The sequence below is a fragment of the Populus trichocarpa genome, chromosome 6 (genome assembly GCF_000002775.5).
Source record: "Populus trichocarpa isolate Nisqually-1 chromosome 6, P.trichocarpa_v4.1, whole genome shotgun sequence".
Classification (NCBI taxonomy): Eukaryota; Viridiplantae; Streptophyta; class Magnoliopsida; order Malpighiales; family Salicaceae; genus Populus; species Populus trichocarpa.
Window position 1 is genome coordinate 8,063,245 of NC_037290.2, and position 14,705 is coordinate 8,077,949.

At 31.5% G+C, this 14,705-nt stretch overlaps 2 protein-coding genes across 2 annotated transcripts; both read right to left on the bottom strand.

The window, feature by feature from the left end:
• Positions 1–1,331: 1,331 nt before the first annotated feature.
• LOC7487343 (uncharacterized) lies at positions 1,332–3,940 on the bottom strand. The gene is made up of 2 exons (XM_002309128.4): positions 3,664–3,940; positions 1,332–1,786 (listed from the first exon to the last, which is right to left on the bottom strand). Exons 1-2 carry the CDS (start codon positions 3,772–3,774, stop codon positions 1,559–1,561), a joined length of 339 nt encoding a protein of 112 aa, XP_002309164.1. The 5' UTR covers positions 3,775–3,940; the 3' UTR covers positions 1,332–1,558.
• A 5,583-nt stretch (positions 3,941–9,523) lies between these two features.
• LOC7487344 (probable protein phosphatase 2C 65) lies at positions 9,524–12,867 on the bottom strand. Its single transcript, XM_002309129.4, has 5 exons — positions 12,426–12,867; positions 11,242–11,607; positions 11,031–11,148; positions 10,724–10,947; positions 9,524–10,408 (listed from the first exon to the last, which is right to left on the bottom strand). Exons 1-5 carry the CDS (start codon positions 12,636–12,638, stop codon positions 9,896–9,898), a joined length of 1,434 nt encoding a protein of 477 aa, XP_002309165.3. The 5' UTR covers positions 12,639–12,867; the 3' UTR covers positions 9,524–9,895.
• Positions 12,868–14,705: the final 1,838 nt, after the last annotated feature.

Consider the following 14,705-nt stretch of genomic DNA (forward strand, 5'->3'; position numbering starts at 1 on the left):
TAAAAGATAAATAAATTAATAATTAGGTTTTGGGCCAGGAGGCCCAGGACCCATTTACTCATGGATTTCTTTTCTTTTATTTTTCTCTTAAAAACAAGGGCAAACCTCATGTTAGTCCCCTAACTATCTACCAGTTCTCAGATAGATTCGCAGCCACGCCTTGGATTCTCTCTTAGGTTCCTAAATTATTATAAGAATAGAGTCTATCTAGTATTTTAGGTTAATGTTTCCATCTAGTTTGTAAATATTATGTTGGATTTGACGCAATTACTAAGAAAGAACAATAATTTATAATCATGCAATGAATAGTTAGTACATTAAACATTATTTCTTTATACAAAGCTATCAATATGTTCTCGTTCTTGATTAAATTTGATTTTATTTGATAAATATAATTAAGTTTTTCTAAGTAACTATCTTGATAGGAAAAAAAATTAATTAAAGCTTTCTGTTCTTTGTATTTCTGGATTGATATTATGATGGAACGCAAACTTGATTGATAATTTAATATACTGTGCAATAAAATAACACTATTTTAATGAAAATTCACATAAAAAATGGGAGGATTTTCAACAAGAGGATGGGAAAATGCATGATAAATCGGGGACCTAACTGAAAACCGTGATAATTTAGAAATTATATTTACAATCAGCTCATAGTTTGGTGACTAAACTGAGATTTGCCATGAAAGCAAATAGCGAGTTTATTGATGACCCCAGCAGGAGCATTTGCCGTTTCTTTTTGCTGGGTTTTGGATTAAATTCCTGAAGCTTCTTTTTTGTATTTATTTTCTTACAACTACAGGGTCGGTTTCAATTTGAGATGTGTGTTTCTGTTGACAGGTGTTTAGTTCTTGAACTGGCAATGAATTCGTTAGCATTTCTAGCTAATTTGTGATGAATATGGCAACCAATAAAGTTTAGTTACAGAAGCTGAAACTTGATTTCAATCTAGATAGCAGCATTCATCTTTCTTTTGTTCAGGATAAGCTCAAATCAACTAGTTTACAACGACCCGATGAAACCATGTTTCTCTCTTTCAGTTTTTTTTCTTCATCTAGTTCTCTTGTGGACTGAATTCATTGTAAAATGTACACCGTTTCTTATTCAAGCTGTTGCAGCAACTATTACTTTTAGAATGTTGCTCCCAAGAGGTATATTTGTGTGATTTTTGATAAATCTATGGCAATATAGTGGCAGTGACTGAGCTATGCAGCATCGTCAATCGCCATAACTGATGCCTGAAGGGATCATTTGATGATTTGGAAATACCATCATGCTTTAGATATGTTCTTCTGCAAAACACAGATCATCAACATATAGCCAGCAAACAACCCTGAATCCCATTCCATTTTTTATTTGCTTCAATTAAGTGGAAATAAGATAGTCATGCGTATGTAAATCATGTTCATGTAGGCCTTCTTGAACATGTTAATAACCTTTTCTTGCTCTTTTTAGTTTCCCTGACAGGATGTCCTCTGACAATTTGAAAATAAGCAGGCATAAAATGAAAACATCATTATGGTTAGGATGAAACTCACTGATCATCCTATCAGAAGCTACAACTTGGAGCTGTTACCAGCAGCTGTTGTATCATAAACTTTAAGGAAGAATCGTGCCCTGGGGATAGATAACTTGGCCTCAAGAATTGTGCCAAGAGTAGCTATTAGATTCCTCTTAACTTGTTTGGTAATGCCACCCATTGACACAATCTCTGCATATGCAGCTGGTTCTTTGTTCCCATTGAATGATATGGCCACCAGTCCTTTCAGTATGACCATCACAAGCTGCATAGATATAAGAACATGGAGAATTAAAAGAAAATAAACAAGTGAGAGGAATATTTTTAGGATTTTGCTTTGATTGCAAGTGAGGAATATGCTAGACACACGCAATAAGATTTCATCAAATCAGCCGGTCTCTTCTGCATCGTTCAAAGTATTCTCCACAGATGCCGTCTTACTTTTACTTTACCAATTAGGATCTCCACATCAATAGTCTATTTACGAGGAATTTCTTCCTCGAAGTTTTTCTTAAAAGTTTGATGATAGCATTGGAGCAAACCCTCTCACTATCTATTCAAAGCATAAATTCCATCCTTTTCCTCCGGTCAGGCAAACCTTTTTATTACTCTGTTTCTACTTCTAGCCACTTCCAAGTTTCAAGATTAGACTCTCAAGAAAAAGGGAAGTTTGATGTAGCTCCAGGCCCCCAGCTGTAGGGCTTTCTACTCGGCTTAGTTTTGGACGAAACGGATGGATCGATGCAAGTCAAGGTGTGAATGTGATGTCCTATGACAGTAAACTTACTGATTCAAGTAGACAATAGTTCTCGCTTGTCGCTTATGTATTTTTTTTTTTTTTGATAAATGGATCCGTTCGTTCGTTCGTTCACATTTGCCTGTGGGACCTTCTACAGGGCCACTTTTCCAGGTTTTTGCACTAACACAACTCTCTGTCAAGTGGCTATGGGATTGATAGCTATAGCCATTGATACCAAAAAGATCCGTGACCTTTATCCCACTAAGAATACCTTTTTCTCGTTGTTTCCATTCCAGTCCACTCAAATGACATGGTGCAAAACAACAAGTAATGAATAATGCTTAGGAAACAACTTGTTATTATTCGAAGGAGGATACGACTTGGTTAGGTCAAGTTTACTTATCTCACAGTGCAACAGTTTTCTCAATTCTCAAGCATCCCAACTGGGTTTTTGTTCATCGTCATCCTGGGATATGCGTTTGGGTTTGTGTAAAAATGAATTGATTATGTATCCCTCCTTCTCAATGGCTAGAAATCATGTGCAGTTTCTTTACTTCGCATATTTAATCAAACCCTCTATGTTAAATTTGATCAGATGAACCCCTGCGCTTCATATAAAAGTCGATTCAAGGTTCATCATCCAATCCCTTCATAGCATTTGGCACTCAGTTGGCAACCGAGTTGGATAAAATGGCTAAAATTACCTTCAACTGAAGGAAGAGAAGTAGATTTGAACAAATATATGCTTGGTTTGACCAAATTTGTAATCGTAGAGGGACCAAACTAGATTCTTGAGTTGCCTTTAAAAAAAGGGGGAAGAAAAGGCTGGTTTGGAGCATCTCATAGTAGATAACCCCTTCAGCTAGGAAAAATGAAGGGAAATCAAAGCTAACAAAATGGTCATGACTGGTTAGCATTACTCTAAGAGAATCTGGATTGTAACTTCAAAATATTGTCCCAAAACTTGGAAATGAAAACTGAAATCTTCATAAACAACCACAGCAAGTTAGGTCAAATGCATTGAAGAAGGAAGTGGGGGGGGGGGGGGGGGGGGACATGATCCTTGTTGCAAGCTGACAAACTTATTCTACTCAACGTTAGAGAGCTCAGAGCACGGCCTGCTTAAAATACTAACATATATAATGAGCAACCGATCCTTCTTCCACATCTAATCTTCCTTAAGGATCACCATTAAAGAACATCAACATACCAAATGAAAGATCTAATCCCTTAATTTCTTCTTCCGCTACTTGTATGAAAATTAAGAATTAAACCAATAGTTAACAATATAGACATGCATTTGTAGGCCACAGAATTTAAACCTGAACAACTCCCTAGTATATATATAAGGCTATAGGCAAAAGAAATGAATGAAAGGAGTTGAAGGGACAGAGAAATTTTACGTGTTCAGGTCTGCCGATGATGGTAGCAACAGCTTTTGTTGCCTCGGAGAAGATAGGATCCTTATCAACATCGTCAAGGTTGACGTTGGTAGAGATATAAAGGCAAGGCATCTTATCCAATTTCGATCTTTATCTCTCTCTTTCTTACTTCTCTGTGATTGATCGAGTGAGTATATGTGTGTGAGAAAAGTTTAGTCACCAAAATATCAGGGACTGGGAAATCTATACTACTGGCTTAAAAAATGATGCTTAAACTCTACTTATATAATCGAGGATGAGTTGCAGAATTCGAGAAAAGTCACACTTGCCCTTGTCACGCTTCCTTATCTTGAGCTGGAATGCAAAGGATATATAGAAAAGTAGTAGATAGGCGCTCCTCGCTGGGTTACAGTTAAGTTTTTTTTTTTTTTAACATAAAACAATTACAATATTTCTAAAAAGCAAAAACAAAATAAAAAATAAAGAATTTAGTCATTAACTTAACTTGATTTGATAAATTTGACTAAGTTAACAACATGAATAAAAAAAATGCAATGAAAGCAAATAAACCAAAAAAAAGATAACAATAAAAAAAATATAAAAAAAAACCCGACCTAAGTCCATCTAGGTAAGCAAGTCAAATATGCGACTTGGTTGTAACATCAGGGTAATCCTGTCAAAAGTAAATTAAATAAAAATAAAAAGCTCAATTATAAAAACAATTTAATGTTGAAATGAGAAATTAAAAAATTATATTTTTTAAAAAGCAACAAAAAAAACTAAGTTAAACTAAGTTAACTCACTAACCTCGTGATCATGAGTTTAAGATTGAGATAATCCCATAAAAAAATAAGAAAAAAACACAAACATCAATTCCTAATCAATCAAATGTTAAAAGATGAAATTAAAATAATTTTTTAAAAAAAATCAAACGTTGAAGAATCTTATCTGATAACGAAGAAGAAATTAAATAGAACTCAATAACCCTATAGCAAAATGAAAAACAATTCAAAGCTCAATTTCTACCAAATAAAATATTGAATGATAAAATTAAAAAAACAATATAATGCTAAAAAGGTCAAAAAAATGATTTGAGAGAGGAGAGAGATCGGTGAATTTCTATGATAGAGAGATAAAATCGACATTGACACCAATTTTGATCACCAAAATAGTCAACCTTAGTGTCATCAGGTCTCATTTGGTGAGAGAAGTTTCATTTATGTGTGTTTTCTCACCTTGAATTTGCCTAAAAAAACAGATTTAAGCTTATATAAATTTTTTTGTTTCGGATTAGTTTTGGATTTTTGTGTGTTTTGTTAACGTCATTTATAGATCTGTCAAGGTGTATAGGCTCTTTTCTTGATGTTTTAGATTAAAAATGGGATGAAAATGAGTTTTGGGTAAAATAAACAGACCCTATTTTTCCAGCCAATGCTGAAATCTAGGGAAAACCATACGACATGTCTTATGGAATTCATTTGTTTTAAAAAAATATTGAGATCAATGACATGTCATCCAACCCAATTGTATTTTTTTAAAAAAAATAGGGCTCGCGTGCAGGCCCTTTCTAAATGGGCCAGGCGCGGGCCTAGTTTGCCAGACGACCTCTTTCCTTTTTTTCTTTATAAATGTTTTTTTTTAATATTTTTTAAATTTATATTTAAATCAATACCCTTTTTCTCTAATTTTTTTTTTGTATTTAGTGTTTTTTAAGTAGTGGTTGTTTTAAAATTATTTTGTATGTATTTATTTTTTTGAAGATATTAATCTAATTCTTCTATAATTATTTTTATGTTTTTATAATTGAGCTTTTTTTAAAAAAATATTTATTTTTGAATAGTGTTTCTAATAAGTGCAAAGATAAAAAAAAATATTGATTTTATTCAATCAATTCTATGTGTATATCTATTTCTACTATCATTTAATTAAGTAAAAATTAATTTTAATAAACTGGATAAATATTTTGTGTTGCGAGATTAAATATTTTAATTTACATTTATTTTTTGACTTTTTCATATATGTATTTAGTTAACTTTAATGATTTTTTTAATTTATTGACATAAATAATTCTCAATTTATTTAATTAGAGGTGTGCATAAATGTTTCAATATGCATTTAATATTTTTATATTAAAAAACATGTCAAAAAAGTAAATAGATGTGTGTACGTGTTCATGTTCAATTTTTTGTTAGAAAAAATATATACTAGAGGCCTATAGCAGAGGGCGGATAAAATAGCTAGTTAACACTAGAGAAGGTACAAATACAATATTAGCTTCATATAACAATTAAATTAAAAAAATGACAAAACAAACAATAAGGAAACAGACCCCAACAAAATGAGAAACTAAACAAAGTTCCAGATTTGAATCTATAACAGCAAACTAACATCCAAATCTGTAAATATCTAGATCTCTTTTATATATATAAACCCATTGGGTATGATAGTGCATGCATGCTAACTCTATTGTTTTTGTGTTTTAAAAGCGTTTTTAAAAAATTTGATTTTTATTTTATTTTTTTCCTTGCTTCAAATTAATAATATTTTGGTATTTTTAGATCATTTTAATGCGTTGATATCAAAAATAATTTTTAAAAAATAAAAAAAATATTATTTTAATACATTTCTAAGTGAAAAACACTTTGAAAAACAACCGCAATTACACTTCCAAACAGGTTGAAGTCGTGTTCTTAGTGATAAACAAATCATATTTGATATTTCTTCAGATGGTAACAAAATGGTTTGGCATAAGTAAAATTTTCAAGTGTTTGGGATCCATAATTATAAGATTCCTAAAAAAAGTCTATTAAATTAAAGAGAAATAATCGAAATCAATGGCAGAATTTTACATTATTGAAACAGATAAAAAGAGAGCAGGAACCTCGAGCTCTAAAAACTAATTGAAGGTAAACTTAAATATGTGAATCCTCAATCTTGTTTTTCCAAGGATTCAATTAAAGGCAAACCCGTCTTAGAAAAAAAATCACATCCTATGAAAAAAGAAGAAAGAAAAAGAAAAAAGATACGAGCTTCTTTGGATCCTACGCAAAAATGTCCCACATCGACTGGCAAAATATAACTTTACTACTATATCACCCTCGTTCATGAACCTAAAGTCAACTCGCCATGAGCTGGAGTGAGCGGGTCTATAGATGACCCAGGAAAGTCCACGGGCCCTTCTCCGCAGAAATGCGGTCCTGGAAACGGGAACGCTCGGTGCAACGAATCTACCTGCCATGTGTAGATGGCTGAGACAAGTGTGGAGCCTATAGGTTCGTTGCCCAGGTAACTGGCCAATTGCTACAGTTATTCACTCAAGTCCACAAACACTGTGGGCCAACAGAACGGGGCTTACATCTCATGGCGTCATTTTTTGCCGTTGGGTGGGGGCCCAATCCTCTTCGAAGCTTGTGATTTACATGGACTAAATTTAGGTTTTGGTTTGGTTCCTGAATAATCTATTCAGGTTAATCATTAAAGTTTTTCGGTATATGTCGAAAATATTTTTATACATGCGCGCGCGCGCGCACACGTGAGGGGGGATTTTAATTAAATTACCTAAATACACACAATGGAAATACCATCTCAACTCTCAAGTATAGAAACATCGGAAAATCTCCTTTGCTGCTTAAGCAAATATGAATTATCCTCTCACGTCGTTTGAACTTTGAAGGAAACCATCTGCCTAATACATTTTCTAAGCTTCAAAGCTGGGCCTTATTAGCTGTCATTGGCACAGGTTTCAGATAGCATTAACCAAAAAAAACTAAAAAATTAAAAGAAAGAAACTCTTCTCATAAAATATTATTTATTGAAATAGTTTTTTTTTCTAATCTATGTTTTTTTCATTTTATTATTCTTCAATATTAAGTTTATTGAAGATTGAGTTTTAAAAATTTTCTCAATTTATTTTTTATGAGATTATTTCAATCTTATGACCTGAATCTCGAGTTGGACAGGTTAATTCGAGTTTTTTTTCCCTTTTCTAATTAGTTTTTGTTTTTTAAATTCATCTTTCAAAATTAAGTTGATTGATAATTAAGTTTTATAATTTGTTTTGGTTTGGTTTTTATGAGATTATCCTCGTATTATGATCTAAGTTATGAGTTTAGCGAGTTAACTTGTGTTTGACTCGAGTTATTTTTTATAATCGATTTTTCAATTTCATTTTCATTGTTCAATATTAGATTTATTGAGTTTCATAATTATTTTCAATTTACTATTTTATAAAGTTATCATAGTCTCATAACCCGGATTGCAGACTTGACAAATTAATTGAGTTGACTCGAGTTTTTTTTTTTCCTTTTCCAATTGACTTTTTTCTTCGATACCATATTTTAATATCGGATTGATTGACAATTGAGTTTCATTTTTATTTTTGTTTTTTTTATGAGATTATCCCCGACTCATGACTCGAGTCACGAGTTAACTCGAGTAGTTTTTTACATTATTTTTTAATTAATTTTTTTTTAATTTCATCTTTCAACATTGAGTTTATTGAAAATCAGACTTTATAATTTATCTTGATTTATTTTCTAGGTTATCATGATTTCATAACCTGATATACAAATTGACAGATTGACCTTGGTTGATCCAAATCAATCCAATATATTGTTCTCTTAATATTTATATAAAAAATCTAGTCTTGAATATTTACTTTGAGTCAAACCATATAATTATCAGTTATTCGAGTTGTTTTTTGACCTCTCACGTTGATTAGATCACATCGAGTTAATTCCTATATGATTTAAGTTTATTTTTATTAAAAATACCTAAAAAATTCTTTTTTAATTAATTTTTTTTTAATTTCATCTTTCAACATTGAGTTTATTGAAAATCAAACTTTATAATTTGTCTTGATTTATTTTCTAGGTTATCATGATCTCATAACCTGACATACAAATTAACAAATTGACCCTGGTTGATCCAAATCAATCCAATATATTGTTCTCTTCAAGTCACGAGTTAACTCGCTCGAGTAGTTTTTTGTATTTTTTTTAATTTTTTTTTTAATTTCATCTTTCAACATTGAGTTTATTGAAAATCAGACTTTATAATTTGTCTTGATTTATTTTCTAGGTTATCATGATCTCATAACCTGACATACAAATTGATAGATTGACCCTGGTTGATCCAAATCAATCCAATATATTGTTTTCTTAATATTTATATAAAAAATCTACTCTTGAATATTTACTTTGAGTCAAACCATATAATTATCAGTTATTCGAGTTGTTTTTTGACCTGTCAAGTTGATTAGATCACATCGAGTTAATTCCCACGTGATTTAAGTTTATTTTTATTAAAAATACCTAAAAAATTCTTTTTATGCTACAAAAATTTAATCTTCACATGATAGCGTCAACCAACAATCTACTCCTTACCTATTGAACATAGGAATACATGAACAAGCTCTTTATGGGAGTTTTCTCTTGAGGGCTATGAGGTCAATTTGATTTTTACTGTTTTTGGAAATCGAACTTAAAAACATATAGAAAACTTGTTTGTTTATATTTTCTAATTTCAAAAACATCCAAAACCAACTACCGAAGTTTTCCAAACAAAACAAAGTGGTTTTGAAAAGTTGCGATAGTCGCTGTTGATCTTTCCTTTTCAAAAGTTTCAAAAGAAAGTGAGAGAAAGCATGCGAATTGGCTGGTGCTTTTTTTTTTTTTTTTTTTTTTTTTTAAAGTTTGTTTTTAAAAAGTGATTTTTCCTTTTTTTTTTTTTTTGTGTTGTTTCCACCACATTAGTAATACAAATTTATAAATGATGTCTCTAGGAAGGCTCTCTACACAGGTTGAAACTCGAAAGATAAAAGTAAATATAATAGAAAATATATATATATATATAATTCTTCCATTTTTCACTTGTACAATAATAAAAAAAAGTGAAATTTATATGAAAATTTTAGAGCATTACACAAGTCTTATACAGGGTCAATCTCATATCAAATTTTATAACCATGCTTTAAGAAAAAAAAACAAGGAAAAACAAACAGCGACTATCACTAATTTTACCAGTAGAGTCTTCAGTCATCTGCCACAAATAGTGAAGAGTGCTACGAATGACCATTTATCTATTAGTATTTCCAGTTAAAATTATATTGAGGGATAATTTCAAGCAGAACGGGGAGAAACCCAGCATGGTTCTTAGCTTTCTATATTTTTACAAACGAGGCATAAGTATTCCCAGAGGTGCAGGTCACCTCGGCATGACCTCATTGTTAGGTTTAAGACACAGAAGAAGATTGTTACCAGGCTTCAACAGCTTCATGATCTTTGGTTGATTTTCGCCGACTCAAAACATTGCGCAAACGAGGGAACTTACCGGATGAATTTACTTTGTCTAATCTGGCAGGAGGACAGTCATTCTCGTCCGAGTTTAGATAAATCTTGGCATTTTCGGAGATTTCCCCTCTTTTCTTGGATCTGAACTTTCTTGGAACTGCTGCAATCTCTGAGTGATTGAGACTGGCCCGGCTCACTTCAGAGTAGTTTTCAAGCTTGGCCAAGCTCACATCAGAGCAGGCTTCAAGCTCTGAGTGATTCACACTGACTTGGGTCAGTTCAGAAAAGGATCTGGCTAACAAAGTTCGATTCTTCAGAAACAAGCATATAACTGCACAGTCATCGACCTTGCATCCGGGATATTTAATTTTCCATGCACGAACAGCATACTTTACTACCAATTTAGCAGCCATGGATCGCTTCCTTGCATAAGCAACAATCTTTACGACCTCATAGTTTGTTAACACATCCCATACCTGTAAATAAAACAAAAATCCTCAAATTCTACAAGGTGAATCGAATGTAGTGAAAAAGTAATCAATAAGCTATATGGTACAGGGCTTATGTCACACTTGACAAAAAATAACTGTACAGGCTTTCTCCCCTTCTATTCTGTCCAAACGACTAGTGTTTGTTTTGCTTCATACTAGACTGATTATTGCATTTCCTGTCAATTCACGACTTCTCCAGTGAATTCAATTATCTTCAGTTTCAAGAACTTCCGTGGTGAACACCAGCTAGTTAACCAATAAGTTAATTTATCAGATATTTTGGTTTTTCATTCCTCTTACCCCATCAGTTGCTAGAACCACAAATTCATCCTTATCGGTTAGCCTTCTATAAGAAACCTCAGGAGTTGAAATGAGGCCGTAATCTTTCAGGCAGAAATCTCCAAAAGCCCTTGCCATGGCGAGACCAGGACAATCTTCATCAGGCATCCATACTCTGAAAACTTCTGGTTCTTGATCCAATGCAAGAACTCTGCCATTGGAGTTCTTGATTCTTTCAGCTTCACCTGAGTTACCGTAAGAATCAAAAGAAGGTTAATTTGATTCGCAACTCTTGTCATGCATTGAAAGGTAATGAGAAAACACCCACTTGAAATATTTGGTTTTAGATCAACAGTGAGTTGGACGGGAACAAGTTGGTTTTTGGGGCCCCTAGAACAAAGAATAGCACGAGAATCGCCCAAGTTGGCAATTATCAAGTTGTTTCCCTGAAAATTAGAAAACAAGGACTCAGAGAAACAAACAACAACAAAAATATCTCTATCCATTGACAACGAATTTACTTAAGAGTGAACTTATACCTCCTTAATTACAGACACAGCAGTAGTTCCACTGCAAAAGCTGTCAATGCTGGCATCAAGGCTAAGTTCTTCATCCATTTCCTTGAAAGATTTAATGAAGCTGGTCTCCCATGAAGATAACAGCAGACTACTGCTATCATCATAGTCGCCACTATCTTCGTCACCTTGATTTTTACTGACCTCGTCGCTATTATCTCCTTTTCCTTCGTTATCTCTACGTTTGAAGCTATTATTCTGTGATGCTTTGATTGCACTAGAGAGCCTCGAGGGTAAAGTATCACGTACATGGCGCGCAACTTTGTGACCATAGGGGCCATGACCATCAAAAACTCCACAGAAAAGCATATCCTTATCACCAGTAAATTCCTGGATCAAGCTTCAAAGTTTAGTTGAATACATGAGATTGATTATTTACTAGCATTCAAAATGAGCGATGCTTGGAATAATATAGAGCAAATAAATTGCATCTAATTGAGCATAAATGAAGAGGCGCGGTGTGTCTTTCCTAGTTTAAGCCCCAAATTAGCTAACTGAAATCAAATTCTTTTGTTCTTAGCCCTGCAATGCTAATTATAAACCTATATATTTCTCACGAAATTCTTTTCAAGTCAGAACAATGCATTTCAGATCTCTATTCACCAACTGGCTAGCAATAAATGCAGTAATTAATCAACTTTTTCAACGTTTCTTTCATCTCTTGTGCTCTGCAGGTTGATAATAAAAATACCAGATCATAACCAACAAATACATGGCGAGCAAACGACAAAATGCATGAGAAATGCAACTTTCTCTGGAAACCTAAAATCTTATTGTCAAAGTAATTAACATCCAAATAAAACTTTGAAAACATGGGCAAGGCAACAAGAAAAAAGAACAATAATGCATAAGGCAATGAGATGTTAAAACAAATTCAATAATACAGCAAAAATTTTGAATTTCATCTTCATGAAAAAAATATTGTCACCTTTCTGCATGAGAAAACAAAAGTTTGATCCATAAAATAACATACCTCAATTGATCATAAATTAATTAAGACTGTAATCACAAAAAGAAAAATAAACCAACGCAAGAAATGCGGTAACTATCAAAACATATTGATTATGGATGGATCATATGAGAAATAAAACTCCAAGTTGAAGAAGAAGAAGAAGCATTGAATGGCGTGCATATCATTTTTTTATTACCTCCCAAACAGTCATAGCATCTTGATTGGTCACTTTTCTTCCTTGTTGGGTGTACATTGATGTATATTTTGAAGCTCCATATAACCTCACACGGGCCCCATAATCTCCAATAATTGCATCACCTTCCTCACCATCCTCTTGTTCTCTGTCTGCAACAGCATCCTCTACATCCACCCCATTACCATATGGTTCCCTACTGCAACAAGCTCCCATTCTATGAGCAACTAGAAATGTAGCAAAAAAAATCAAAGCGGACCCACCAAGATCCAATCAACAACCGAACATTTTTCTTCAAAAACAACAAGGAAAACGAAGGAAAATGAGATTTTCCATAGACCCCGGAGGCTGAGATTAAGAAGGGGCAAAGGAGAAAAACTAGGATAGTTTTCATATACAACACAACATTTTATTTGGATAAGAAAAAAAAACAGAAACTAAACATGCCAGAGCCAATCATGGGACATTAGAACACGGCAGGTTCCTCGTTTGTATCTGTTTAGGTAACCTGTTTTAGCCCTTATAGATTTAGTAATATTTCACTCTGGTTTCTATAGTCTTAGGTTTTCCACTTTTGATCCAATAAGTTTCAAAATTAAATGTTACCGTGCATGTCTCTTGATTGTTAAATAATTGGCGGAAGTTGATGGCTCGCATATTGTTATAACTAATTCTCTACTTTACTATAATTAAATTTAATTATAGTATTTAATTTAAATTTAATTGATAAATAATTTAAATTTAAATGTCAATTCATCTTATTTCTTCAAATATTTTTAAAAATAAAAGGGTTAGATATATATTTTGAAAAAGTTACTTTAATATTAAATTTTTTCTATTTAAAACTTTAAATTAGAAGAGTTGACCTCTTATTTATTTTTGTAATATTTTTAAAAATTTAATTTAATTTGAAATTCAATTCTAAACATTTAAAAAGATTCTAAACATAAAATTTTATTAATTAAAACCTCTAAATTGAATTCAATTCAGAAATTACAAACATGTTGTAAGTGAATTTAAGATTTTGAAAACTACAAGACTAACTATAAAAATCTAAAGTAGTATGTTTTAATATTTAAGATTTTTTTTATAAAAAAAATTTCATTATTTTTCCAAATCCTTTCAAGACATGTAAAGCCAGTCAAGAGAGCTCTTTTTCTAGGGAAAAAAAGAGAGGCAAGAGAGCTTTTTTCGCTGATGTTACGATTAAAATGAGATGTAGATGCTTCATGTATGTTTAGTAACAAAGAAAAAAACAAAACAAAAAAAAAAACCTTTTTTTTCGTCTTGATTTTCTTCTTCTTTCTAGTTTTTTTTAATAAAAATTAAAAAAAAACATGTTTATTTATCAAGAAAAAAGAATTTTTTTCACCAAAAAAATATAAAATACATCATGATTACAACTATTTTTCATACAAAATTAAAATAATAATTTATAATAGTCATTTTTATATTTATACCGTGATAATTTAATTATAAATTATTATTTTTGTCATTTAAATCAACAATTATCATGAAAAAGTTGTAATTATAAAAAAAATGAAGTTTTACATTAGATTTATAACAAAAAAATAAATTTATGAAATAATAAGTATGTTTATTTGGGACGATTAACTCTTCAGCTAGATGCATGATTGAAAAAAAAAAAAAAAAAAACCAACTCTTTGACTGCGTGGATGAATTAATATATATATTAGTTTCATTTGTAAAAATATTTTGAGTTTTGTCCTCAATATATACAAGTAAATACATCATAGGAATTTCTCTAAATATATGTAGGTGTAAAAAGAGAGATATTCCTCACTAAATATGTGATCAACCTAAAAACAATTTATAGTGATCGATATTCCACGATAAACATGGGAGATATTTCTCTAAATATAGTTTACACCTGGGTAATATTAAATATATTATTTCAAAATAATTTTAAAATTTTATTAAATCAAATCCTTACTTGATTTCTTGAAGTCTAAAATTATAATTCATTGTATAAATTACACTTTAATCATTTTATTTTGATTTATGACCAATTGTTCTTAGGTGTGTCACTCATTAGATTTCTTAATAAATTTGTTCAAATATAAATCACAATTCTAAATAAAATAAGATTAAGTAAATTAAACAAGTTAATTTATTATCAATTCAATTGATTAATTTATATTTAAAGATCAAGTATAATGTTTAGCAACCTACCATGATCTCTCAAATATTAGAAAAATCATATATAAGTGATTTGACTTAACTTTTCAGTGACGGGTTTCTCAATGTAATTATTATTTATTC

What these genes read in the sequence shown, in the direction of transcription:
- LOC7487343 (XM_002309128.4), bottom strand. Translation starts at nt 3,774, where the DNA reads ATGCCTTGCCTTTATATCTCTACCAACGTCAACCTTGACGATGTTGAT. An exon ending in TCATCGGCAGACCTGAACAC is followed by an intron (nt 1,787 to 3,663) that starts GTAAAATTTCTC and finishes ATATCTATGCAG; the next exon opens with CTTGTGATGGTCATACTGAA.
- LOC7487344 (XM_002309129.4), bottom strand. Translation starts at nt 12,638, where the DNA reads ATGGGAGCTTGTTGCAGTAGGGAACCATATGGTAATGGGGTGGATGTA. An exon ending in ATGCTATGACTGTTTGGGAG is followed by an intron (nt 11,608 to 12,425) that starts GTAATAAAAAAA and finishes AGCTTGATCCAG; the next exon opens with GAATTTACTGGTGATAAGGA. An exon ending in TCTAAAACCAAATATTTCAA is followed by an intron (nt 10,948 to 11,030) that starts GTGGGTGTTTTC and finishes ACGGTAACTCAG; the next exon opens with GTGAAGCTGAAAGAATCAAG.